Raw genomic sequence first — 27,024 nt, 5'->3', positions numbered from 1 at the left:
TTGCCTTACCGAAAACATAAATCTCAAAATCATTAGAACCAGTATGTACTTGTTGAAAGAGCATCTACTTCTAAAGATTGCTAGGGGTAAAAAAGTACTCTTTTTAGACATCTGTAGTTTTAAAATAATGAATGACTGTACAAAAGCAGGAGCTGACTAAAGTGGTGGCCACTGTGTGCTCAGTCCATGGCTAGAGGCAGAATGTCACTGAGCTATGCAGTGCAATGTGTTGGAATTCATCTCATCCCTTTTCAAACTGTGCCATGAACGTTTTTTAATTCCCCCTGATAGCTGCTAGGACAGACAAGAGACAGACCTCTGTTTAATATCACACACTATGTCTAACAGCATCTGCTTTTGTTTCACACACTTACACTAAACAAGCAATGACTTGCAGTAAATTTAGTGTGCCAGAAGAGACACAACTGCACTGTAGCTGCATCAACTGAAATGCTAGATGTATACATCTCAGGGTTGATGTTGGGGTGACACCCCAAAACTATTTCTTTTTAGCGACTAGCCTCCTTTCTTTCCCCTTCTCTCATCAGGAGAGCAGAAAAAAAAAGGTGAGATGTAGAAACATGGGTACTGTTGCAGATTTGTTGCAGGGATATACTTGCTTTGCTTTTCATCTGAATCCTTTGCATTTTTTTTATTCAAGAGATTCACAGTAAGTTTCTATCCTAATTAGCTTTTAGACACCACAGAATAAAGTTAAGGGAGAAAAAAATTTCAGCATTAGAAAGTGTCCATGGAAGTATGAATATAGGAATGGAGCAAAACTTCCAAGTGAAGTCCTTCACAGTGGGAAACTCACACCATAATTTACCACTTGGACTGACAGGCAAAAGGACCAAATAGAGACAGTGACTACTCTTCAGAATTTATTGTAAAAAACAGTATTAAACGATAGGAAAAATGCCACTCCTTGTTCAATCCACCCCATACTACTTTATGTGGAAACAATGGAAAAATTTGACAGAAATGTATTTACCCATTCCTATCCATATATCAGACGATTCCAGCTACTCAGGACATGCTCTTGGGAAAAATATTGGCAGTATCACAGCATATGGAAGTGGAAATAAAAAACATGCAGTATTTTCAATTGCAGTTGGGAGGCCTATTTCCTGGAGTCTAGAGATCATGTTGTTTTATCTGTTTTCCTTTAGCATTATGCACATTATCAGACTTTCATAACTTCAGACACCAGCAAAAAGCCCTGATTTTTTGCCAACAGTGACATACCCTCCTCAAAGATAAATGTGGAAACCAGAATGCCTGCCTTACTTCTTTTTGCAATTTCCTTTCCGCAGGAACACGCACATGATATAGCTCCTGCTAACATGTATTTAAAGCTTGGCTAGCCCTTTTTCACTTATACCAGTTCAATCCCACTGGACGTCCTCAGGGCAGCACAAACAATGGAGGACAGACTTCCAGCACTGCAATGCATTTGTTCTGGCCAAAACCTGCTTGTCCTAACACCAAATTACATACTTTGTATGATAACTTCTGCCTACAAACAGCAATATTCAGATTCTGCATTAAACTGTATTACAAAAAATGTAAAACAATACTTTCCACAATTATTTTCTGTGGATTTCCTAGCTCATCTCAAAACTGTGAAGTACCAGTGTTAGCTCAAACAGAGCTCAGCTTTAACAGAGACCCAAAATAATGGATGACAGTAGTATTTACCTGGTGCAATTAGCTTCATTATCAACTGGCAAAAAAACTGACTTAGTTTCGTACTTTAAAGCACTAATTAGAGAAAACTTAAATTACATGGCACTGTTGAGACCACCCCAGTTTCAAATCAGTGCACTTACGCACAGGTGCATTGTTGTAGGTATGACATGAGTACAAAACCCAAATACTCAGAAAATGGGTCAGCAGAAACCTATGGATAATGCTAAATAAGAGCACCTAACCATTTTCTTTCCACTGCTGTGCTTGAAGAAAACTTGTACCAACGACAGTTTGAGGTCAGTCACACAAATGACAGCCACTGGAGTAGAGTGCAGTGGAACTTTTGGTGATTCTGAAAGAAGATACAGTGGAGCAATTCAGGAAATTCCATACCAAGAGGCCAAAGTCAAACATTTTTTCTCTTGAACATCATAAAAAGTATTTTTGGTTACAAATTACCACTGCAAACAGCCTCCTCACAGATAAAACTAAAAATGTCTCTACCTAAAAAGCTTTGAGAAGGGTCAAAACCCCACAAACCATAACTAACGAGCTTTCTCTATGTCCTCTTCCCTTCTGAGTAGCAAGAGCCTCCTGATTTTAAGGAAGTCCCTCCTCTTGGTCAATCAATTCCGTTTTTGTGGAGAACACATCAGCCAACATGTGCTTTGGGATTTCGGATCCCCGTACTTTCAATGTGTAGCAGGCATTCTCTACTTTTGCCAGACTCTGTTTCAAGGTGTAGAGCTTCTTAGAGACTTCGTAAGGTCCGGTGTTGCCAATGAAAGTAAACCCATCGTAAATCTGTCGCAAGAACTGGCTCAGTTCGAAGGGAGTGTCTATGTCCCCGTTCCCAACGCTGCTGATGCACAGCCGCATCAGCTCTCCTGTCAGATCAGCCACTCCCAGCAGGTAATCCACAGGTGTTACCTTCAGGCTCCACGTATGGGGTTGTTTATCATGGGAATTGGAGGTCTGGGGACAGAACAGAAGAAAGTCCAGTACAGGAAACTGTGAGAAAGCCATGTGTAATGGTTCAACTACACCCTAACTCTTCTAACATAACTGGAAATTCAAAACATTCTGGAAAATTAAATTGCATGGCACCTCCACATGGTCTGATTTCAGAAGTACTAATCTCCTTCCAGCATATAAGAAAGTAATTTCTACTTGAGATGTCATTTTCATTCTACCAAGTATGATAAACATACCCTATCTCTACCATCTCTATTTACAAACAGAATTATCACATCTTTGTAGCAACATTTACTTGCAGTTGTTAGGGGTTTTCTTTCATCTGATAGATCTCTGCCTGACAGATTTTCTTCCTAAACAGTCAGTTCAAAGTGAGCAAATCAAACAAAAATAGTCTGCATTATGAAAACAAATAATATAATTTCATAATAGTATCTTGAATTTCAAAATATATCCCCTACAAGTAGTTATAGTATTCTCTGATCGGTTTTATATCAACTGAGCTCATTAAATTAGCAAACAAAAATCTTCATGAAGCAAACCATTACAAAGTTACAAGTTTGCTCCTATATCCAAATTTTCAATACTTTTTATTGCCATAATATTGGTAATGTGAGAGACAATGCAGGCTTCTTTCTGTTCACTTGTTCCCACAATATGCTGTCTACCCAAACTGACAGATCTGGTCAGAGGCGTGCACGCTGGAGTTAACTTCATAGTTGTTACCTCTGGAAAAAACAAATTTAAGCTAAAAATCAGGCTTCTCTGCAAGTATCTTACCAAGAGAATAAAGAAAGAGTGAGAAGAGCTTTACAGCAGAATCTCTTCAGCAGAAGCAGACTCAGAAATTCATGTAAAGCAGCATTAGTGTACACTGCATCTCAACTGCTTGTGCACTTCTACAGATTGCTACCACATCACTGTTGTTCCCTGCCAACAATCAAACTGCAGCCAGTTTACCATATTTGGTGACAGCAAGTTTGTCCCTATGAGCCATTTAGGGCAGGGTAGGAGTACAGGCCAGTCAATAAACAGCAGATACGGTATTAGGGCTAAGGTGTGGTGGGACACCAGCTTGTCCTCAGAAAGGAATCAGCTCCAGGAGAGTTAAAAATGATGCAGCTAAGACAAATGCACAAGGCAAACATATTGCCTCCAGTCACTAGTTTAAATACCAGCAGTAAGATTTCAGTCATGGAGTTCATCCTGCCTTGGATTTATTTATCTCCCCCAACTTCTGCAACATCACTATACACCAGAAGGTATTACAGACAGTCCCAGGCACTAAAAACCCCTCCGCTACACCTGTTAGCTAGTATTTCACTGTCCTGGATCTTTCGCCGTATCAGAAAGAGTTCAGTTTGCTCTGAATAAAAAGGATGTGAAATTTATAAACTTGTATCCCATGGATTTAGTTTACTACTTATCAGAATAAAGGGCATGTTTTGAACAAGTGAGTCAAAGCCCACATGCATATCTAAACCCATTCCACTAACTGGCCTTATTTAATCAGATGCCAAAAATGTGACTAAGCCTTCTTGCTGCATTTCCATCCCAGAAAGATGTTTGTCAACTGAGAAAAGAAAGACTTTTACCATGTTTGTTGTTTCTTCTCTGTCTTCTGCTGTAAATATTAGTTGTTTGTTGATTTCTTCAACACTGATCAAAGATCGTGTTTTGATAAAATACTGAAACGAAACGGCTTCAACATATTCTTGAAGTCCTGCAAAAACAGCAGAAATAAGCTCATGCTTCAAACTTTCCCGCAATGATCCATGCTCACAATTATTTATTTTTTAAAAAATCTTTTAGGTGAGACTATTTGAAGCTTACCAGCAAAAAGTAAAAAACTAACATAATCTAGAAATAACACTGAAACATAATCTAACACAGCACGTTTCTGAAGTATGGAAGTCAGACCAAACACACAGAAAAACATGTTCAAGTTCTTACCCCATCTGCATTTTTCACGCAGAACCTTCTATTATTTCAATATAAAACATCATGGTATTCTCAGAAACATACTGATCAGATCAGATCCCCACAATGTTCCCACGGGCTCACACTTGGACCTGTACTGTTTAATATCTGCATAAATGTCATAGAGAGTGGGATCAAATGTACCCTCAGCAGATTTGCAGGATGACACCAAGATGAGTGCTGCAGTTGACACACCTGAAGGATGGGATGCCATCCAGAGGGATTAGGACATGCTTGAGAAGTTGGGCCTATGGGAATCCCATGCAGTTTAACATGACCAAGTGCAAGGTGCTGCATCTTGGTCAGGGGATTCCCAGTATCAGCACAGGCTGGGGGATGAACAGATCCAGAGCAGCCCTGCCCAGGAGGACTTGTAGTAGATACTTGTTTAAAACTGACCTTCCCACTTCTCCATTTTGTGAGAATCAGGATCCTTAAAATATGCAGGTTTGGTGAAATTAATGTTCAAGACAAAACAATTGTTGTTACAAATCACTCCAGATCAAATAAATAAATAAGCAAAGAAACAAACCAGACAGGACTGTGGTGTCCAATAAGAAGATCAACTGCTTTGGCAGAAGGGTTGGACTAGGTCATCTCTAGAGGTCCCTTCCAACCCTAACTGTTCTGTGATTCTGTGAATATATGAATAACTGCTCTGTCCAAAAGAACTTACACTCTAAAATTAAGACCTGCAGGGGGATAAAAGGAGTTGGTGTGTTGGAAAGGGAATGAAAGATAGGATAACAAATAGCTTGAACCAGATTTGTATGCCATCTACAGCTACCTGCCACAATTATCTCTCACTACCTACTTAGCAAATGGTGCTTTTATTATGCATTACAGCAAAGGTGAGATCTAAAAAAAAAAAGAGTTTGAATGTTCAGACAGAGATTTCACAGGTTGTCAGTCTATCCTTATGTGCAGAGAGCAGATTTAGGGGAAGCATGTGAGAAAAGTTCATAAGCAGAAAGCTGAAGCTGGCACTGTTGGTGATAAAAAAGGCAGAAACAAAGCGGGAACAAACAGCCATGGCAGTATTAGGCTAAAAAACGCTGTAGAGACAAAGTCAATGCCTGTGTATATCTGACCCATGAACAGAGAAATGCCGAAGAGGACATTAAAGGAACAGACACATGACAGAGGTGGTTCTAGCAGAGCTATTCTGAGCTATTTTAAGGAGATGACTTCACTTCAAGAGAAGCAAACAGGTATCATGCTGCAAGAGGGCCATGATTAGACAATAGTTTTGTCAGTGACAAAATGAGGCTGTAACCAAGAGTACCAGAAGTAGAATCCTGTTTCTATTAGAATAATCTTAATACCCTCAGCTGACCTGTACAGTGCCAGGACCTCAGCTTATAGAAATATGCAGGAAGAAGCAAATTTAGACTTTACCTGGATCAAAGAAATAGTCTAAACTAAAAATAAGAGAATATAGATTTGAATAACAGGTGAGCGTGGAAATACCCAAAAAAACTAGACATAACCTCAAGGGGTAGGAGGCTTTCCATGTTATAATCACAAAAGCACAATAAGTGACCTGCAATTTTTTTTTCCTTTTAAATATATATTTGAGCAGAAGCAACTCAGAATGGCAATTCCTTTATAGTACTCTACAGCAGCAGTCGGGAAAGCAAAATAAATAGGCAGCAACCAAACTCACACTCAACACTGCTGTTCACAAACCAGAACACAAACAGGGAGCTGGCAAGGCCAATTAAACACCATAATTTAATCAACAAAATTCAGGTAAAGCATTATGGGCACAAGCAATAGAAAAACACTAGATAAAAGATACTCAGGATCTTTTAAGATAAATAACTTCAGAGGCTGCAGAGAGGTAGATTTCATCACTCACTCTTTCCCTGACTTACCTTCTGATGTAACAGGAGCAGTAATCTATTACGAAATTTTGGCTTTTTCTGTGGATAAGCTGTAAACTACCAGATATAGCAGCACTCAACATGACAACATCTGTGAGAATCTCCCTCTGCTATCTCTGGAGAAGACTATCACGTATGAAGAACCAACCTGGCATTTTCCACAGGTCTCAGAGAGATCAAATCTGCCCTCAAACCTTTTGGTAAACAGTTTTCTTGATCAGTCAGATCTTCCAATTTCAACTCACCCCACTTTACTGCTTTACACAGTAAAAGTAATGTCCTTTTCCATTTTAAGTGTTTGGCTCCTCTGTTCTTTTATATTTCTGTATTTTTTTATCTGGGCACATTTATATGTATGTACACACATAGATCCTTGCTTCCTCCTGCCATCCTACCCTAGCTGACATGTTCCTGCTTCGTGCTCCTTCCTTTTGTTTAACACCACCATGTGAATGTTATCCACAGTCTGTCTGCCATTTACTGTCACCTTCTCATAATTAGGGAATCTTATCTCCCACTATTTAATAAGCCTTAAAAAACTCCATTAAAGTTACCATCACAAATAGACTGGTAACAAATCCTGTTCACAACTGCTTTGCAAAAAACATTAATATTTTACTTTTTCCTTTTTTAGTAAGTCCCTCTTCCAGAAGTAGCTACAATATGACATTTCAATGACCCAAGACCTTGAAACAAGGTATTTCCATGTACAGGTAGAAGGATGTTTAAACACGTGATGTTTTAGCTTAATGCTAGGACATCCGCTATTTTCAGCAAATAATTCCCAAGGTGAAAAACCCCATCCCATTTCACTACACCATCCAACAATACCTTTTCCCTGATGTTCTTGTTTTGGATTTATTCCAAAATTGGCTTATTTATGAATTGAGCTGCCAGCAATGGAATAGTTTTTAAGACTGTCTTTTATAGGTTTGGATTTTTTTGTAGTACATGGACAAAAATACAAATTAAAAACACTATTATTTTTACCAGCATCTCTTAAAATTACAGATGTAAGGTAAAAAAGTAATTGCTTAAGTATTTTGATATTTTATTACATTTATTCTACATAAATAGCTTGTACTAGACAAGTGACAGGGACCCAGTACAGCAGCTCCCTTCTATGTTTTAAAAATTTATTTTCTACATAAGAACTAGAGAGTTACACTGAGATATCTTCTGAATATGTATCTATAAATAAAGGAGATTTTTCTGCCTAAAAGCTTGAGCACTTTTTTGCCAGCTGATATTCAAGACATTTTTCCTTATCTACCTAAGCAGCTCTAAGAAAAAAAAGTAGTTTCCCTAAGAAACTTAGCAAGAAATTCGGTTTCTTAAATGAAAAATAATTTTTAAAAGTCAGTGGAGCACTCAATCCAAGAGTCAAATGAATGTGTAAGACAGAGGAAAAGGTAGTTTTATTTAAAGAATGAGTAAATAATAGAAATTACTTAATTTCAGGAGTCATATTAGGGGAAACAGAATCTAATTCCACCTAAGATGTGCATGTTTCCATGCATGCATAGAAGGTACAACCCAGAACGATGGATCAAATAAAACGTGAAAGTTTCCTCCTAAAATTTTGTTTACTTCATTTCCTCCTTTAAATCTCGGTTCAACAGTTACAAAACATGTTCAAAAGGATTTCATGTTTCTTGGCTGTTAAGGTTAGCAGTACCAGTGCCACCTGCCATCTTCCCAAATAAGCTGCTTCTCAAACTCATTTTCTTTCTCATCCTTTGTCCTGTTTCTCTCTGTGTTTTCCTTTAGGGAGGAGCCTGTGCTGATGGTGAGGACAGGAGCAGACAGACACAAGTCTGTGCTCTCTCACCAAGCTCCTCCCTCAAGCCTTGCAGCAGGAATCACAGGCCAAGAGTAGCCACTAGAAAGATGGTAGGAAGATATAGCCAGCAAGTTTCTTCCAGGATCCCTGTATGAAGGGTGGGGCACATTATTTACAGGGCGAGTCATGTGAAAATGCCCACTTGCTGATTCATTACAAAACCAAAACAGCACCGACAAGGCTCGATCTTATCCTCATGTTTGGGCTGGCAAGTTACATTGCCATTAAAAAAACCCAAACAAACACAGCAAAAAAAATCCCTTCTTTCTCCTCTCCCCAAAAAAACCAAAGAAAGCAACAGCAAAACGAAACCCACCATCAAAACCTAGAAATCCTCACCATAATCCAGAAAAAAAAAAATCATATTCTTGTGGAAATCCCAAACACAGAAATAATTCTACGGAATATGGGGAGCATGGTGAACTTAAAGAACTTGTTTCTGGAAGCATATGGATGAATGAAGGGGAGAACGAGTGAAATAAGCAAACAATTAACCAGGTACAACATCAATTGAAAGAAGTACACACAGTAAGTTTAGAAGTATTAATACAAAAACTAAATCCAATATCCTGTTAAGATGAAACTGGTAATTTACACCTTAATCTTTTCCTTTCAAGTTCTCTGCATACTTGATAATGATCCCTAGGATTCAGAGGTCTTTTTCTGGGCAGAAGGGGTAAAAACTTGAGTAATTAAACTAAAACTGAGGCTATGAAACAATCAAACCATCTTGTTGATTGTGAGCACGAAGTCAAAGGTTAATTTTATAACTTACACTGAAAGAGGATAAAGCCAGCTCCCCTCACAGACAGGAATGCTCTGGATATCCTGTTGTGAAAATGGCTTAAAAGAGTAATTCCAGTCAGGGATTTATTTTATAAAACAGTACTAACTACCAAATACAAATAAAAATACTAGAACAAAAGTCTATATGAGCTTATAAATTCAGAAAAAATATCTGTTTCTATTCACTGAGTAATAGTTCAAAAGCTGAGTAGATTTACTGTTATATAATAATTAAATTAATGTAAATTTCTTCTATAAAGTCCTAAATGCTTCATTCATTAGCTAATTGCTACTTGACACATCCATGACCACCATATTTCAGATACTGAAGTGTTAGTATTGTTTGCACTTTGTTTAAAGTTGAATACACACCAAATTCAGGGAAAAAGGTAATACCAAGATTAGTCTGTTTTCCCAAAAACCCCAGAAACAAATATAGAATCCCTATCAGCAGGTGCCTATGACAGTTACATTATTTCCCCAAACAGGAACAAAAGGCCCTTCAAAGAATTGCAAACAATATTTTAATCTCTCATTGCAGAGAACAGGTAATCAAGCCTTTTTTATATTGTTATTAAAAACACAGAGACATGTGACAAATGACAGGCCTTTTTGCAGATGAATAATTGTGGGTGAGAAATTCACAAACATTTATTTTGCTTCTACTTGGGGACCTGAGGGATGTACCATAGTCACTTTTGTAATCAAGGTTTTTGTTCTGAAGTTTGGGGTTTTATTCCAACTCACCAGCCTCAAATGGAGTAATTCTGAAGAGCACCCAATGTTTTACATGAGTTCTTAACAAAAAAAAACTATTCCTGTGACAAGTAATCTTCCTGACCTCTTTGACTACCCCCAATTGCCTTCATAATTAATAAAGAGTTTTAAAAGTCATTCAGTCAGATGGCAAATTTTACACTACTGACAGCCTTGAGGGCATGTATTCAAGATACCAAAGAAAGGAAGCTCTGACTCAACCAGGATGTTCAATGATCAAAGAAAAAAGAGCACCTAACACAACACAGCTTCTGCAGTTCAAAACACAGTGAAAGTTCTTCTTAAGGTGATGTTGTTTCCATGCAACAGACCCAATGCACAAACACGTCAGAAGAACTAATAGTGGCCATTTATCCTCATAAACACAGACCTGTGAGATGGCACAAAGGTACTTCACTTCACTTGCCAACCTCTATTTCTCACCACGTGACTGCAAAACAAAAACCGAACCACCATGCACTATCCCGGTTGCTTCTTGCAATGGAGTTCCTCTGTGACACATTCTCCTGTGTGATTTTAAATAAACAAACAAAACAGCTTCATAGATTTGTTTTTTTTAACTTCTCTTATGTTCCAGCTGCACTTGGTTCCTGCAATGGCTGCAGAGATCTGATCTGTGAATGACTAATGCCAATAGCTGCAGGGTTGAAAAAACTTCCTGAGCCAGAGCACAAGGTCTCCTCCATTTGCCAGCTATGAAACTGAATTAAAAGATTAACAATGTCACTAGTTTCAGGTTGTCATGTAACGGCAGTATTTGTCATAATAATACAGCAGGACTTTAGGACAGCTAGGTCTTAAGTTAGAAGCAGGAAAGGACAATCTTTGTGATCATGCTGACCCACAGCTTGCATCTTTAAAAGACTCTACATAGCTTCTCTTAAGGACTCTTGCTGCTCTGAAGAGCTCCTTCTGAATTTACATCTCATTCAGGGATGAGCTGATAATCAATTCTCACATAGTGCATACCTAGTTTGTTCATGTCAGAATTTGCATTTATGTTTGCAGGTTTGTTTTAATTTGTGTATGGACATGCAAAACCTGCAGCAGAAAATACAAAGTGAGAGGTTTTGCAGTTACTGTTTATTCCCTTTCCTTAGAACAGCCTAGGAAAAAGGCATGAACCAAAAATAATAAAAGGGTAGTAAAATGCAACAAACTGAAGGTATCAAATTTCAAACAGGCAATTTGCAGAATGAAAAAAAACCAAACCAGTTTGACCAAGAGAGGATATGAGTTCAGAGAAACACAGAAAGAAACAAAACAGAAAGAAAGAAGTTAGCAAAATTGTATCTGATAACCATAAGCTTATTCACTGCAAATTCTGTTAATTTTCCAGTATAATCAGGAAACTTTGTTTCCATTTCTGGCATTTTACCCCTCACCTACAACAGCAAGAGATTAATTCTTCAGTTACATCCTGTTCCTGTGTTACTGTGTTTTCCCACCATCTTGCATAAACCTGATTGCTTCCTTCAGGGTCAGCTTTCCTTTCAAGTTTTAGGTGTATTTAGGTCTTATCCTGGGTGAGACATTTACAATTCAAGATACCTTCCTCCTGCAGTACAAAGCTTTTCCTTTCTGTTACCAACCTAAAATTAAATATGTCATCTATTTTAATTACAATTTTTAAGCTTTCTCAAGAAAAAAAAACAAAATCAGGTGTCCTACTTATACTGTTCCTTACGTGCAGAACAGTATATTGATGTTATATCCTTGATATTATGTACTTTGATATTATTTCAGAAATATATGTGTGTTTACAAAGGTAGAACAATCTATGTTATTTCCATATTTTGAGTTAAAAAGCTAAGAAAAAAAAAATCAACCAACCAAAAAAAGAAAAAACAAATACAAAAAAAAACCCAAAACAAACCAGGTAAACACAGAATTCATTATGTGGATAGCTCCTTTAGTTTGCATTCTAGTTAAAATTCTTCATACAATACCCAAAAATGTTGTTACTTAAATCATCAGTAATCTGAAGCTGGCCTGCTTGGACAGACCCCACTGATCTCCATAGCATTTCTTACAGCCTGGTGTTCCCATATACTGAAGCTAAAAAAGTTAAAAAGTGGCATTCTAGCGAAACTGAAGTATTTCCTTTTTATCCACAGAGACTTAACTGGCCTGGTCCAAGGCAGCAATGCAGTTTGTTGCAATATGTAACACACCTAAAGTGACTCAAGATGGCATAAGGCAGGAGACAGAAATAAGCTCCGTTACACCAATCTCTCAGAACACAAATAGTGCCTGCACAAGATAAATGATGTGTTAGACTGCGTCAGTGCTGAACTTTTACACAGAATTTCCTACATCATCAGCAGCAGAAGCAGTCACAGAGCAGTATTTTTGACAAGGTGCTGACATTTTACAGCCTCATCATCTAATCCTATTGAGAGCAAGTGCAGACATGATAAACAGCTAATGATCTTCCCTGAGCACACCACTCCACTCGCCACTGCTGCAAGCAGAGGCACACAGAAAAGGTCAGCCAACAGTGCCCCCCTTGCATCTATCATCATCACCCCACACCACTCCATTTAAGAAGCTCCAAAAGAATGATGGGCTCCCCACTCAATATCTTGTCTTAAGGGTAAAAAAACTGAGTAAAGTCCTCAAATAGCTAGAGATTTCATTTAACAAAGTCATGTTAAAAAGGTACTCCATTCAATCCCACACAGTGCCAACTTACCGAACAGTCCTTAATTTTCCCTCTGCAGCACATAAGTTTTGCATTTATGCAGAGTAGATTTAGAACATGCTTTGAATAACTGCATACATCCTAACATAGAATCATGGAATTTTTCAGGTTGGAAAAGACATTTAGGATCAACTGAGTCCAACCATTAACCCAACACTGCCAAGTCCACCACTGAACCATGTCTCTACGGGCAACATCTACATGTCTTTGAAATACCTCCAGGGATGGTGACTCCATCACCCTCCTGGGCAGCCTGTTCCAATGCTTGACAACCTCTCCCATGATTAAATTTTTCTTAATATGCTACATAAACCTCCCCTAGAGTGACTTAAGGCCATTTCCTCATGTCCCATTTCTTGTTACTTTGGAGAAGAGACCAAGACCACTCTCTACCTGGTTACACTCTCCTTTCAGGTAGATGTAAAGAGCAATGAGGTCCCTCCTGAGCCTCCTCTTCTCCAAGCTAGACCTCCAGCTCCTTTATTCCCTCCTCAGCAGACTTGGGCTCCAAACCCTTCCCTTGTTCCATTGCCATTCTCTGGACATGTTCCAGCACCTCAATGTCTTTCTTATAGTGATGAGCTCAAACCTGGACACAGAACCTGAGGTGCAGCCAGTGCTGAATACAGGGGGACAATGACTGCCCTGGTCCTGCTGGCCACACTGGTGGTGACAGACCCCAGGATGCCACTGGCTTTCTTGGTCATCTGGGCATGTACAGGAGGATCATGCTCAGCTGCTGTCAACCAGAAACCCCAGATCCTTTTCCAGTGGGCAGTTCTCCAGTTACTCTTCCTCCAGCCTGCAGCACTGCATGGGGTCGTTGTAGCCAAAGTGTAGGACCCTACACATGTTGCAGAGCACTTTTTTCTTGTCTTCAAGTTCTGTCCAAATATTTTCTGTATACTGTTGATATTTCCCTCAGTAGTTGAGAGTTAAATAAATATATAAAAATACTCAAACACACATATATATACGAATTTTAAAAATCCTGAAAAAATTCTTCCTTCCTTTCATAAATTCATACAATCTTTTTCAGTCCTTTTCTTGCATAGTGTCTCTCAACAATTTTAAAGAAAGAGTACATATTTCCTCACAGGATATATAAGGTACACACTGCAAAGCAGGCCAAAGGAGCAGGAATTCTATATTACAAATAGTAAAGCTTTAAAAATATCAACAAAGCAGAACACTCTAACATAACAAATGAAGAGCTCTGCATTAAAAAAAGACTTCATTATTTCAGTATCTCTTTGTTTGCTTGTTTAATCATCCCCTGGGACAATCTGTACTGTTAAGAAACGTGTAGAAAACAGTCATCAGTTTTTGTTGTTGTTCAATTAGTGCTATACTCAGTGTTTGAGCTCATACAAGTGTCCTTTGGGGAAACGTCCTGCGTGCCATTAGCACTATTCTTAATGAGGGAAAGCATGAAACTCCTTTAGTGCTCTGCCAGGATTGTTTTATCTTCAAGTCAAAAGAACAACTGCTTGGAGTAACCCCAAAAAAAGCATTTAACAATTGCAAGTGGCAAACAATATTCCCAAGCATAATACTCATAGCATTCTTCTATTTATAGGCTAACAGTTATTATACTGAATAAAATATGTATTAGGCAGCTTTATTATGCAGACAATCATGATTCCCCTGTTAAGGCTGCTACAGTGGCTTCCTCTATAAGCCCCATTTTGAACCCTTTTACTCCTTCTGAGAGGTAGGGTGGGGAACAGGAGGGTGTTTCATGTTTGGTTTTAAGACAAAGGAGAATATTTTTAGGAAGTTTGAGGTTAATTAGACATGCTGCTTTTGAGACATGGGACATAGCCGTTTTTTTATTCTTTTTGGAAGAAAAAAGCAGTTTAATGGCAATGTTTTTGTTCATAAAAATCTTTTTAACTAGTTCTCCAGAATTTCTTTAAAATACAAAATCACAGTTGAAAACTAGGATAAAGGAAGGTCAAGACTTACAGCCCTAGGAAATATATGAAGACAAAGGATCTAGCACTTTTCTTAGCTACATTTATTTTCAAAAACACAATCAAGCTTTTTCCACTGGAAAAAAACCAAATCAACAATAAAAGAACATTAGACTTAAAACCAAAACTAAAAGCAACATTCTTAATTCTTATCACTGCTCACCTCCCAGTTACAGTTCTTCATAAACAGTGGCAGGGAGGTGGAATAAAGCATTCCCTCTCCCAGCTGCTCTTCATCTAACTGTTCCTTCATTCTTCCTATTTCTAGGTTTTCTATCTCAGCTTCATAATCCTGACATCAAGCATCTTCACATCTCTGACACCTCCTTGATCCCAGCTTCAGCACAATCAAGATCTACGTGTCCTGAAGCCTGCATATTCCCTTTTTTGCCATCCTTATGACTAACTGGAGTGCAGAGGATTTAACGAAGGTAAGAGTAAAGGCCTGGCTGAAAGTTAGCATTTTATACTTGTTATGCACACAAACTCCTTTACACAATGCCTAAAAGCATTCCCTGTCTTCCCAATGACACACAGGTATATTCTAACACTCCCTTACGAAACATGCACTATGGGCAACAGCTGACACAAGCTTTCCTTGCAGAGGAGCACATGTAGAAGAGCTACAACATCAGTAGATGTTGTGGTTGATGTATGGAAATAGAATGAAGGCAACTTATTTCAGTTGGATTTTATAAGCAGTCTTCTTAATGAGGTACAAATACCTAACTGCAGAAACAATAGGGAGATCTTAGGGCCAAGCAATATATACAACTAATGGGAGTGCACAGCCTTGCCATTTACCTCACCTGAAGAGAGGGGAAAAGTAAAAATACAGCCATTTCCAGTTCTAACTTCAGAAATGCATCGAGGTGTATTTCTACCCTATAGCTCTATCCAAAAAAACAGCAAAGTTCAGGTATTTGAGAGATTGCACCCCTGACTGATGGAAAGATGAACAGCAGATTCTATTTCTTCTCCCCCTTATTTAGCACACTAATACTTTCTTGCCTTCCTTTTTTTTTACCTCAAGAGGTCAGAAAGATTCATTCACTTAAGTTTTCTTTAGACTGTAGTAAGAAAATTCTTTAATTCTATGACAATCTCAACCCAAGTCCCATGTAAGCATTAAGGATGTGCTACCGTACCTGCAACTCTGTGCAGTTCTGGGTGTCACAATTTAAAAAGGATGTGAAGGTCCCTGAAGGCATCCAAAGGAGAGCAACAAAGCCGGTGAAATGGTTGGAAGGAATGTCCCATAAGGAGCAGTCAAGGACTTCAGGCTTGTGTAGCTTGGAGGGGACAAGGCCGAGAGGCAGCCTCATTGCTCCCTACAGGTTCCTGAGGAGGGGAAGTGGAGAAGGTGGTGCTGATCTCCTGTCCCATCCAGTGACAGGATGTGTGGGAATGGCTCTAAGTTGCACCAGGCAAGGTGGTCAAACACAGGAACAGGTTTCCTAGAGAGGTGGTGGATGCCCCAAGCCTGTCAGCGCTGAGAAGAGGCATTTGGACAATGCTCTTAACAACTTGTTTTGACTTTTGGTCAGCCCTGAAGTGGTCAGGCAGTGACACTGGATGATCACTGTAGGTTCTTTCCATCTGAATTTGCCTATTCTGTTCAAAAAGTTTTGCAGCTGTGGAGGCAACTGTGTCAGCATACATATGCAGCAGGTCTGTAATTTCCTTTGATAACTACTTCTACTACTAACCTCTCCTAGAGTAACTCATCCTGCTCTAAAATGGACAAATACATCTCAGTCATTTTAAGAGGCTGAGATTTACAACACTGGAAAAATCTATTAAAAATTCTGAATTGTTTCTGACAGAATACCTGCAGTTGTTTTCTAAACAGTTTATTCAGGTATATTCTGGTATTAATGAGTAACTTTATGCAAGTAAAAAACAAATTATGCAGGAAAATCAGTATAGTTGATGGTGTGCATTTACCCAATACACAAAGCAAAGCTGAACAACAGGGTTTTTTTTATTAATTTCTTTATTTTCAGATTGCTGTAGCTAGCCGAAGTTTAGGTATATGTCATCTAAAAAAGAAATCTAACTTTTGATTTCTGAAAATATATATTTTTTAAAGAAACAAAAACAGTAATTTTTTTTTACTAAGAGGAGAGAATCTGGACATAGAAAACTAGCATCAGGTTTGTTTACTTGTTTTTTAAGAACCTGGATACACACAGAAGTTATTGTGCAGTTACTATCCATATATCTGTTATGTAGGTATACTCTCTTATGTGTGAGATGACTCCAATTCCAGGTGATTCAAATGATGAATCTAATTCCAGGCCAACTGCTCCTCAGCAGAACTAGAGGCAAGGTAAGCCTCTTTGAATTTACTGCCACAAAGACATGTATCCAACAAAACAGAGACATTTCAGGTGAGGCAGCTGATGCAGAGTAAGTGGTTACCCGGTGAGAATCTTGCTCACATGGCATGGCTGATGGCTTACACCACGCAGTCTCAAAAGATCCATGAGGCAGCAGACCTCAAACACTGCTGCTCTATACACAGCACTATATGACTCACACGGGACTACAGACTTCAGGGGCTGTTCAAACAAACTTTACAGGTCGCAATGAAGCTTCCAAAAACTTTTGTTCATAAAACTGAATGCAAGGATTCTCAGCTTTTATAAGCAGTACTTAAAACAAAAATCAAAATACTTTTTCAGTGTCTCAAGATACTCATAATACACTTGGAATAGAACTGTTCACAGTTTGAGGTCATCTGTAGCGTCAGCATTTTAAATTATCTCTTTTCATTGTGTCACTACACTACTTGGCTATAAATAGCAGCAAGACACATACAGATTAAGTGGCTCTAAGAAAAACTACTAATATCTAATTTGAACAACCCAATGCATCACAGGTAAGAGGAGTGTGGAATTAGAGCCATTAAAGGCTATCAGAGCATGTTCCTTCTGTTTCCAAATTGCTAAACTGAGACTCAAGACCTGTCTCACTCTTAAACTAAAGTTTGTGTGTACAAGTTAACTTGTACTTGTGAGTACAAGTTAACTTGAGCATTGTTTGTCTTGTAAACTACATACATGTATTTGCTGCTGGTTTATCAAATCAATCTTATGGACATTTTTAAACAAATAATTCAGGGCAAATCTTCAGCTCTCATCAACTGAAGAAGTTATGCCTAAGCAAGGAAAGATATACACAATTCTGAATTGTTTAAAATGAGATTGATAAACACAAGACACTTTCATACCATTTTATACTAAGATGTCAAAGAAGCAGTTACATATTTTACTCACGTGTTGCCACAACCAAGGCACACCAATTTTAGGTAATATTCTGATTGTCAGCAAACAAATATGGTTTGACAGCAAGAGTCATGAACAAACTGGGATTTAATATCTCAAGAATGTTAGCAAAGACTGCTGTTTTCAGTGAGGAACAGAAAAAGATGCAACTGAAACACACAAACTGGTTTAACACTTCTAACACAGGTAGAAGCATACTTTGGGCCTAGAAGAAAGAAAATGTAAATCTAAATATTCAAATTCATTAACTTTATCAACTCAAAATCACTTTATCACTCAAAATGGATAATTCCACATGGCAGTTGCTCCCACTCCCCTCTTAGAAATTGTAACCCTTCAGGAGGGGAAAATGAGTGTGCTACATGTATTCCTCTCAGTCAGAGACGACCAGCCAGTACATTTGTTAGAAATACTCCCAACTGCAGTTTAGGGCAAGGTCCAAATTCTTCCAGTTAGAGACTCCCATTTACATCTTCCTTTAAACTGCAATGAAACTGTAGGATAATAGCTTCTCTAATACCAGAGCTAATTTTTCTAGAAACAAAGATTAACCTGAGTCCTGATTTATAACCACAGAAATGTAACGAATTCAGACCTGCAGCATGACGAGGAAGGATTGCTACATAAAGAGAAACTAAGCTTAGCTCAAAACTGCACACTTTTACTCTTTTTAAATTATGTACCTGGAGATATAGCTCTGTGGAACTGATACATGTCTTCTCCAATCAGTTCCTGTGCAACCTGCTTGATTTTCCGTCGGACAGCATCTAGCTTGACTTCAGACTCACTTAGTATTTCTTCCCCATTGGGAGCGCTGCAATCATAAAACAGAAGCTGAAAGAGCAGTTTCCAGAACATGAACAAACTGTTAAAAAACATTACACTTTTTCTTTTACAAATTAACACATTTCTACTGGCTTCAAGAAAAAGTAAAACTAATACTAGAATGAGAAACAGTTTAACTTTCACAGATACCTGTTGCAGATTCCAGAATTCTGTAGATTCTTTCCAAGAAAATAATCAACCAGCCAGAGTTCTGGTAGCATGATGTTTATTCCAGACTACAGTCATGATTATTGTTTAAGTAAGAAAAAGGAGAAACACATACAAAGGCTTCAAAAATTATTCCAGAAAACTAGCAGTATTTACAGAAGTCCTTCAACCTCTTAAAAAAAAAAATGTTTTGCAATACTTGACAGTATTGCAAAATACAATACATTATGTACTTCTACATGTTTGGTTTTTTTTTTTAGGAATTAATTATGGACTATGCTGTTCAGGAACAGCTGAAATATCTGATTCACAACCACAACATATACTTGGCATTTAAAGTTTAGTTTATCTAATTTCCTTTAATCTTTCTCTTCCCTTGAGCCCAAATAATCCACATGGTATATTAGTTTACAGTCTCTTTAAGGAACTGTTTAATTGGTCTCAAGAAAACATTCAAAAGCAAACAGTTAAAACATTTAAAAACATTTAAAACATTTAAAAACAGTTAAAACATTTAGAAGCAAACAGTGAGGAGTCCTTTGTTGTTGTTCTTTCCTCCACAAGTTCCCAACGATCTAGCCCATGCAGTGGGAGTAGGTATTTACAGTCAAGGCTGCAGAAGGTACTGGAATCATCACAGTACCTCTTCTTGCAGAAGAAAACCAAGTTAAAGAGCAGGCAACTTCATAATCTCCATTTATAAGTGTAACTATAAATAGTTACTACATCAACATAAATATATTGATAGGTAACAAAATGTAAATCAAGATAAATGAAATTATGAAGAAAAGAAACAGGAAGAGCTGTTATAACATGCAAGACCAGTGTTTGTCACCTACAGCAAACACTTTACACAGAAGGCTATGCAAAGCTTCAAATTTTCCTGTTGCTCTTCTAGTTTGTCTCTGGCTTCCAAAGATTGCTTGAAGGCTCAAGAGCACAAAACCTATAAAAGCTCAAAACTTCACACAGAAGCCTATCCAGCTGTAGTATTTACATAAACAGACCCCAGGTCACCTCCTATTTGGGTGCAGCAACCAAAACGGTGACAGAACTGCCCGAGCAAGTAACCTGAAGGAAGGGTGCATACTCCTCTCTCACAGCTTGCTGAAAGCTGGAAGGCTCTCATCTGCTGCTCACTCTACTGCTTTACACTGGTTTAATAAACCAATAAAACCAACCCAGAAACCTGAACCAGCATCTTTTAATTCTTTAACTGGAATGCGCATTCATTAGCTCGCATCCACCCTAAAGGATGTTTACGGGAAGTTAATTAAATTCCTCTCAACAGAACATTGCAGCTATTACTCACAGACAACACTGCAAGGCAGATTGTAGATTTCTACAAACATTTTCACGCTCAAAGTGACTCACCTGGTGAACCTGTGGAGCAGAAATATCGTTCTTTTGCTTTCGATCGTTATATCCCGACTGAGCTTCACAAGCCGTTCGTATTTATCGTGCCTGCTGTCAAGCTCCAGCTGGAATGCTGTGGAGTCAATTGTTACAGCAAAAGCTCAATTATCATATGAACACAGCGCAGGGGAAGAGAAAAGCACCTGTGCTGCACTAACTCCTTACACCAGCCTTGTCCCTGGGCACCCTTCCCCAAGGTGGGCTGTCCCTGCGTGGGGCATAGCTGCAGATGCCATCACTGCCTGTCACCTGCCAGAGCTGCAAAATTCACCATTAATACTACCTGTGTTTAATAAGACAGGTTTAAGTAGGTATCAATTCTGATGATGCCTAAAAGCAGCCTAAACAATTTTTAAGGTAAAATATCTAGTTTTGCTAATAAAATCTATTCCACGACACTGCTGTTGTGGAAATACACTGAAAATTTTAACCCAACTCAGCAAGACTAATCAAAAAAATAAAACCCTACAATCATTTTTTAATAAGATTCATCAGTGCCTAAGCCAATCAAATAAAAAGCATCTGGCTAAGGCACATATACTGTTCAAAATGCACCATTTAGTTATAAGAAAGGTTGCATTTCACATCCCAGCTAGACTTGGCCAAAAGTTGAGTATTTTAATATCCCTAAGGAGCAGAAGTACTAAACTAAAGTGAGATCAATTATTTAAAGTAAGATTTCTGACTTGCTGATGTTAGTTCTCTCTAACTACCACAAATACAGAGAAGAGAGGAAGTGTATCTGGTTTTGACAGTCAAACATTATGAATGTTTCACAAATACCATTAACATTTTATATACCATTATTCTAGTAAATAAATCACTAATAGGTGCTTACAAGCTATCTAACAAATTTCCTATATAAATATCTGAGGTGTCAAAGTCTCTGTGCAAGAAGATGAAGTAAATAAACTAAGAGGTTACATTTTTAAAGGGTCTCACTAGTGAATAACTTCAAAAAAGCATAGCAGTTCACTGGCAAGCAAGGTTCAGATAACACTAGAAAAATAGTTCTGTATTTCTCATCGCCTCGGTAAAAACTTGGTTCTTCTCATTTTGTTCTACTCTTCCTAATCTTATTCTGAAACTCTAAGATAACTCACAGATCCTCCTACTGATTTTTTAATTCTTATATATGTCTGGTGTGTCTCTTGCAAATTCTGAGAGTCAATTCCGCCCCTGAATTATCATCAAGAAATTTCCTCATATCATAGTGACAGGAACTTGAGGAAGGGTGACTTCCCTTCATAGGATGACACACATGACATTTCCAAGGACCATTTAAAAATGTCATCTGCTGGGAAATTCACTATTCTGAACATCTGCAATATTAGCAACACCCCTATCTTTTCTGGATACTCGTGGCTTTTAGACTTTTCTCTGTTAGGTTTCAAACCTGTTAGGGACTACAAACCTGTTAGTGAAGTGATTTATATTCTAAAGTAAACCAGACAAATACAGTAATGTTTAGCCTAACAAGATGCAAAAAACCCTACTGTATTGTGCTATGGCCTAAAATTGCAAAGGATTAGAACTTGGGAGTTTTCCAAGCTAACACATCAAAACTATACAGTCACTTCCTACACACATTCCACTGTAATGTCTAATTTCGCACTGAAAGTGAAGACTCAGACTCTATTCATAATCTTGATGGTGCTAAATCAGACCACTAAAAATGACAATTCCCAAACCTTAACCTTACAAATCAAGGTAGCCACTCTCTTTATCACTGACCTGTCATATTTAAAGCATATTTTAAAAAAAAACAAAACGTGTAACTCCTTGGATTTTGACTAATTAGACCATTCCTTGATTCTTATGATTATTCTAGAAGACAATTTCTCATTACTTTTTGGAAAACATTGGTGCAAATAGATCAATTCAAGCACATCCTTTCAAAGATCAAAAAGAGCAAAATGTGTACACCCATTTAAGGCCACACATTAACGAGTCAAACCCAGTTGTGTGTATAGACCAGGGAATGAGGGGCTGAAGAGCCCTGCTGCAGAAATGGGCCTGGGGGTCCTGGTCGATGGCAAGCTGAACATGAGTCAGCAGTGCCCTGGCAGCCAGGCACTGGGGTGTATCAGGCACAGCATGGCCAGCCAGGCAAGGGGGGGGATTGTCCCGCTCTGCTCTGCACTAGGGAGGCCTCACCTCAAATACTGTGTGTGGTTTTTTGGGCAAAACAATATAAGAAAGATCTTAAGATCTTAGACAGCATCTAAAGGAAGGCAATGAATATGGTGAAGGGTCTGGAGGTGAAGCTGTATGAGCAGCAGTTGAGGTCACTCAGTCTGTTCAGCCTGGAGAGAAGGAGATGGAGGGCAGACGTTCAACATCCTCATGAGGGAAAGAAAGCAGAAGGGCAGGTACCGATCTCTTCACTCTGGCGACCAGTGACAGGACCCAAGGGAGCAGCCTGAAGTTGTGCCAGGGGAGGTTTAAGTTAAGTATCAGGAAAGATTCCTCACTCAGGGGGTGGCTGGGCACTGGAACAGGCTTCTGAGAGGAGTGTTCACAGCAACAATCCTGTCTGAGTTCAAGAAACAACTGGACAATACTCTTAGGCACATAGTGTGATTCTTAGGATGTCCTGCACAGGGCCAGGAGTTGGACTCAATCACGCTGGTGGATCAGTTCCAACTTAGCATAGCCCATGATTATATGATTAAGTTGTTTAGATTCAGACAACATACACAGAAATAGTGCACAACTGGTTCACCTTACACAACTTGCTCAATTATAAACCATCTGGAGCACACCTTTTCCTAATACTTCTGCCTGACATGGAGACAAAGACCATAATCATCTTTATCTGAGGCAGTACACATGGTGCACTTTGTATTGCACTAAACACTTTTGCAGTAAGTACAAAGAGTGGATCTTTGAAAAACTTTGAAAAAACCATGTCCCTTAAACTCTTTCTGAAATTAATCAAACACGGATGCCTGGATCTCATGAGAAGGGATGGAAACAAGCTGTTTTGAAGTGGAAATAATGGCAACTTTATGACAAACTGATATTCATGACAGTGAAAAATTAAAGTTAAAAGTACAGTTGCTCTACTCAATTCAAGAGCAAGGGTATCTACAATACTCAATATAAATGATAGAGTGGTTTGACTGAAAGAAGCCTTAAAGGTCACCTAGTTCCAACCTCTCCTTCCACAGGCAAGGACACTTTCCACTAGATCAGGCTGCTCAAAGCCCACTCCAACCCGGCCTTGAACACTTCCAGAGATGGGGCAGCTACAGCTTCTCTAGGCAAAGTTCAGGGGTCATGGTTAATCATCTGCCAAGCTGATTTACACAGAAAAATATAAACACCCATTTTTAAAAAAGCCAGGAAGTTATATGACATTGAAGTACACATTAACCATCTAAAGCAGCCAGCCAGCTTATATTTCACCCTTCTTAGCTTCATAAAAAGTATCTGGCAAGGGGAAAATTTTACAATAAGAATTAATCTGTTCAACATTTAAAATCTCCTTCCTTCTTCAGTAATTCATTCATTCTCATTTCTGAAGGTCAACTTTGGCTTGGTAGGGATTGCCTAATGAGAAATTTAAATTTACTGGACTTTAAATCTGGTTTGGTGAAAAATCCTATAAAAACAACTTGGCTGAAGGGAAGTTTACACCTGCCTATTTAAAGAATTTCAAATATATGTTAATATTTAAAAGGCATTCAAAGTGAATAAAGTGACTACATAAAGGTCTATATTAGTTAGTTGAAGTTTTTGTTTTTTTTTTAAAGTGCAGGTATAAACAACTACCAACTCTTAAAACAATGCATCCAGATTTCTATTTAAGTAGCTTAGTCATCTGTGCGCCACAGCCACGGTCAGAGCTTTCTCAGTTTCCCAAAGGTCACCATCTCCTGTTGCCCCTGTGGCTCAGATTTTGTATTACAGCTCTGCAGATCCTACAGTTTTCTGCCACCAAAGGGCGCGGTCACCTTTTACCTGGCTGAACACCTGTGCAGTTTGCTCAGCATCAGGTTCAGCACAAGTGAGGAGGGCAGGGGGAACAGCAGGTGGGATGGAAACAGGAGCAAGTCATGAACCAGGCAGAGCTATGCAAAATCCCACTCCCAGGACTTTACTGCACAAAATGCAGAACACTAAGCTCTAAAGCTATGGAGTATGAGTCTAACCAGTTTCAAGTTTCTCCCTTGGAGAGAGCTAGTTTACTCCACTAATAATTCCATAACAATTTCTACACCACATTTTTAAAATCTGGCTTTCCAAATGCTTACTTACATTTAAAAGATGCCATCAAAGCTGAAGGTGGGTTAACATTCTCTTTTTCTTCTCTTCTTTGACCATGTGGAAAATTGTCATGCTTTCGTTTTCTGAACCCACCTGATCCTATTAAATAGAAGATAGACACCAAAAAAAAAAAAAAAAAGTATTTAAAAATATAGTTTTTCCAGAGCATAAGGAGCACCAGAATGCTGTCTTCAGAGCATTCCTGACAGCAGTCATATTCTACAGGACAGAGTAAGGTAAATGGATGAACCTTATTATCAACTGATGCCAGCTTCACATTATCACGTTACTTTTTCTACTACATTGATAGTGAAAACTAGGGAAAAAAAAAATACACTTCAATGGATGAGTGTGGCAGGAACCCAAGCCTTTTTTTTTTAAAGTCTTTGGGTCTTCACACCCTTTTATGTTTTCTTGCTGTAAGAAAATGGTTGCATGGAAATCCTTGTATGACCAAGGACCTACAGGATTAGACCTTTCTTTTTCTTCCTTTTTTTTTTTTTCCCCTAACTATTTTAAATATTCAGCTTGAAATTAGTCAATGAGCCTGCAAGTTTTTGCTACTGTGATTTATGTCACAGGTCTTCAGTAACCAGAAAAAGAAGTAAGGCACAATTTAAGCAGACTACCCCGATTCAGGTACGCAGGTTTAGCTCCTGCAGGAGCAGCCCTTACACTCTGCCCACTAACCAGTTTCTTCTCTGAATGTAGCTGCTCACTTCAACTGCTTCGTATGCCTCTTCCTTAACCCTCCTTTTCAGACCCACAACCAGAACTCATCTCTTTTGGACTATGCTTTACTCCCAATTTTTACCTTGCATTGTTTCTTTCTTTTATCCTTCCTTCACCTTGCACTAAATCATTGTGTAACCCATGTTTCGACCATTCATCCCTCTCTATCCCTCCTTTTGGTGACAGCTGGACACTGATCCTAACGGAGCCCAAAATTTGGCAAACTTGAATACAGGCATACCTTTTGAATACATGGAGTTCTCTCAACTTCCTTAAAAGAACCAAGGGAACACTGGATTTTAAAATGTTTCCACTTAATTGTTTATTATTCCAAACCAAAACTATAAGTGGGTGTAGCTACTTTCTTAAAGAGGAAACTGAAAGTATTTTTTTCCTTCTTTTCTGTTGGACATGAATTCAGGGTTTTGTTTATCCTATAGCAGTTTAAAACATTAAATGTATCTCCTGGAAAAGTGCTGAGGGGGGGGTCTGTGTGATTCTCAGTGGTGCCATGCAATAGGACAAAAGGAAACAGGCAGAGACCAATGCTCAGGAAGTTCCATTCTTCCTGAATACGAGGGAGAAAATTACTGTGCAGGTGACTGAGCACTGGAACAGGCTGTCCTGAGAGGTTATGGAGTCTCCCTCAGTGGAGATGTTTAAGAACCACCTGGACACAATCCTGTGCCAGGATGACCCTGCCTGAGCAGGGAGCTTGGAACAGATGACCCCCTGTCGTCCCTTCCAGCCTGACTCGTTCTGTGACTCTGATTCTGTGACTGCCAGGGCTAAACCAACACACAGGCGGCAGAGCAAGCTGTGAAAAATATGTATTTCACATAAATACTATGTCATATATGTAAGATTTTATACACACACATATATATACACACACTATACTGAATACTTAGCACAAGCGCTTTACAGGCCTCACACACTCAGCTTCCCTCTGTGGCATCTGCTTTTCCATTCCCAGGGATGCAGATCCCTATAGCTACGTTTCCTGGCGCACCCGTACAGCCGCAAGGGGAAGGCATGGCACCCACGAAGGGAAGGTCAGGGACACCCGTGAAGGAGCGGCCTCTCTCCGTACGAGTTTTACGACACAGCCGAAGGGCACCGCTCGGTACGGCAGAGGCTCCGCACCCCGGTCCCCTCCGAGCCGCAGGGCCTTCCCCCGCTTCCGCCGCCTCCAGCTCCTCACGCCTCCATCTCCTGAGGGTGGGAAAGGAAGGGAAGGGGAGGGAAAGAGAGGGGAGGGGAGGAGAGGGGAGGGAAGGAGACATCACCTTCCTTGCCGCTCATCCCGCTGCCGCCGCCGCGCAGCGTCCCCGCGGCAACCCGCTGCCGCCCCGCGCGCCGCCAGGGCCCCGCCGCCCCCGCCCTACCGGCGCCATGGCGGGGCGCCCCGCGGGTGCCTGACGGCGAAACGCCACACAGGCAGAAGGAGCCCGGCGCGCCGCCCGCGGCTCGGGAGGCGCGGTGCGGAGCAGCGGGGGAGCGGAGCGGGAATCGGACGTTGATGCCGTGATATCGGGGCAGCGCGGAGGCCGGGCCGTGCCTCCGAGAAGGCGGCTCCGTGGGCAGCTAGTGTGCGACCCCGTCGTGGGGCCTCGGCGCCCGCGGCACGGCGGGACATGTAGTGCCGGGCGGGCCGGCGGCGCGGTCGGACTGGGGCCGGGGGAGCTCTGGGGTTGCCTGC

At 39.6% G+C, this 27,024-nt stretch overlaps 1 protein-coding gene across 3 annotated transcripts; it reads right to left on the bottom strand.

Annotated features, from left to right (window-relative positions):
- Nucleotides 1-871: 871 nt before the first annotated feature.
- Nucleotides 872-26,711, bottom strand: TSNAX (translin associated factor X). Of its 3 annotated transcripts, none has more exons than XM_005518540.3 (6): nt 26,612-26,711; nt 24,582-24,689; nt 20,277-20,391; nt 18,593-18,723; nt 4,263-4,390; nt 872-2,667 (listed from the first exon to the last, which is right to left on the bottom strand). In XM_005518540.3, exons 1-6 carry the CDS (start codon nt 26,625-26,627, stop codon nt 2,293-2,295), a joined length of 873 nt encoding a protein of 290 aa, XP_005518597.1. In that variant the 5' UTR covers nt 26,628-26,711; the 3' UTR covers nt 872-2,292. The 3 variants fall into 3 exon arrangements, with proteins under 3 accessions (XP_005518597.1, XP_014119167.1, XP_014119168.1); XM_014263692.2 differs by lacking the exon at nt 26,612-26,711 and adding an exon at nt 26,335-26,470; XM_014263693.2 differs by lacking the exons at nt 20,277-20,391; nt 24,582-24,689; nt 26,612-26,711 and adding an exon at nt 18,885-19,036.
- Between the last annotated feature and the right edge of the window lie 313 nt (nt 26,712-27,024).

The sequence above is a fragment of the Pseudopodoces humilis genome, chromosome 3, assembly GCF_049639895.1.
Source record: "Pseudopodoces humilis isolate 2021_Gansu_Grassland_sample_001 chromosome 3, ASM4963989v1, whole genome shotgun sequence".
Lineage (NCBI taxonomy): Eukaryota > Metazoa > Chordata > Aves > Passeriformes > Paridae > Pseudopodoces > Pseudopodoces humilis.
The sequence above is the reverse complement of the archived record's forward strand: the minus strand, read 5'-3'. Positions and strand labels throughout refer to the sequence as shown.

Bases quoted from the DNA above. Each gene is read 5' to 3' on its own strand.
- TSNAX (XM_014263692.2), bottom strand. From the start codon at position 26,359: ATGCCTTCCCCTTGCGGCTGTACGG. The intron at 24,690-26,334 runs GTGCGCCAGGAA...TCTATTTAATAG, and splicing joins TTCCCCTTGCGGCTGTACGG to GATCAGGTGGGTTCAGAAAA. The intron at 20,392-24,581 runs GTAAGTAAGCAT...TTGACTCCACAG, and splicing joins TTTGATGGCATCTTTTAAAT to CATTCCAGCTGGAGCTTGAC.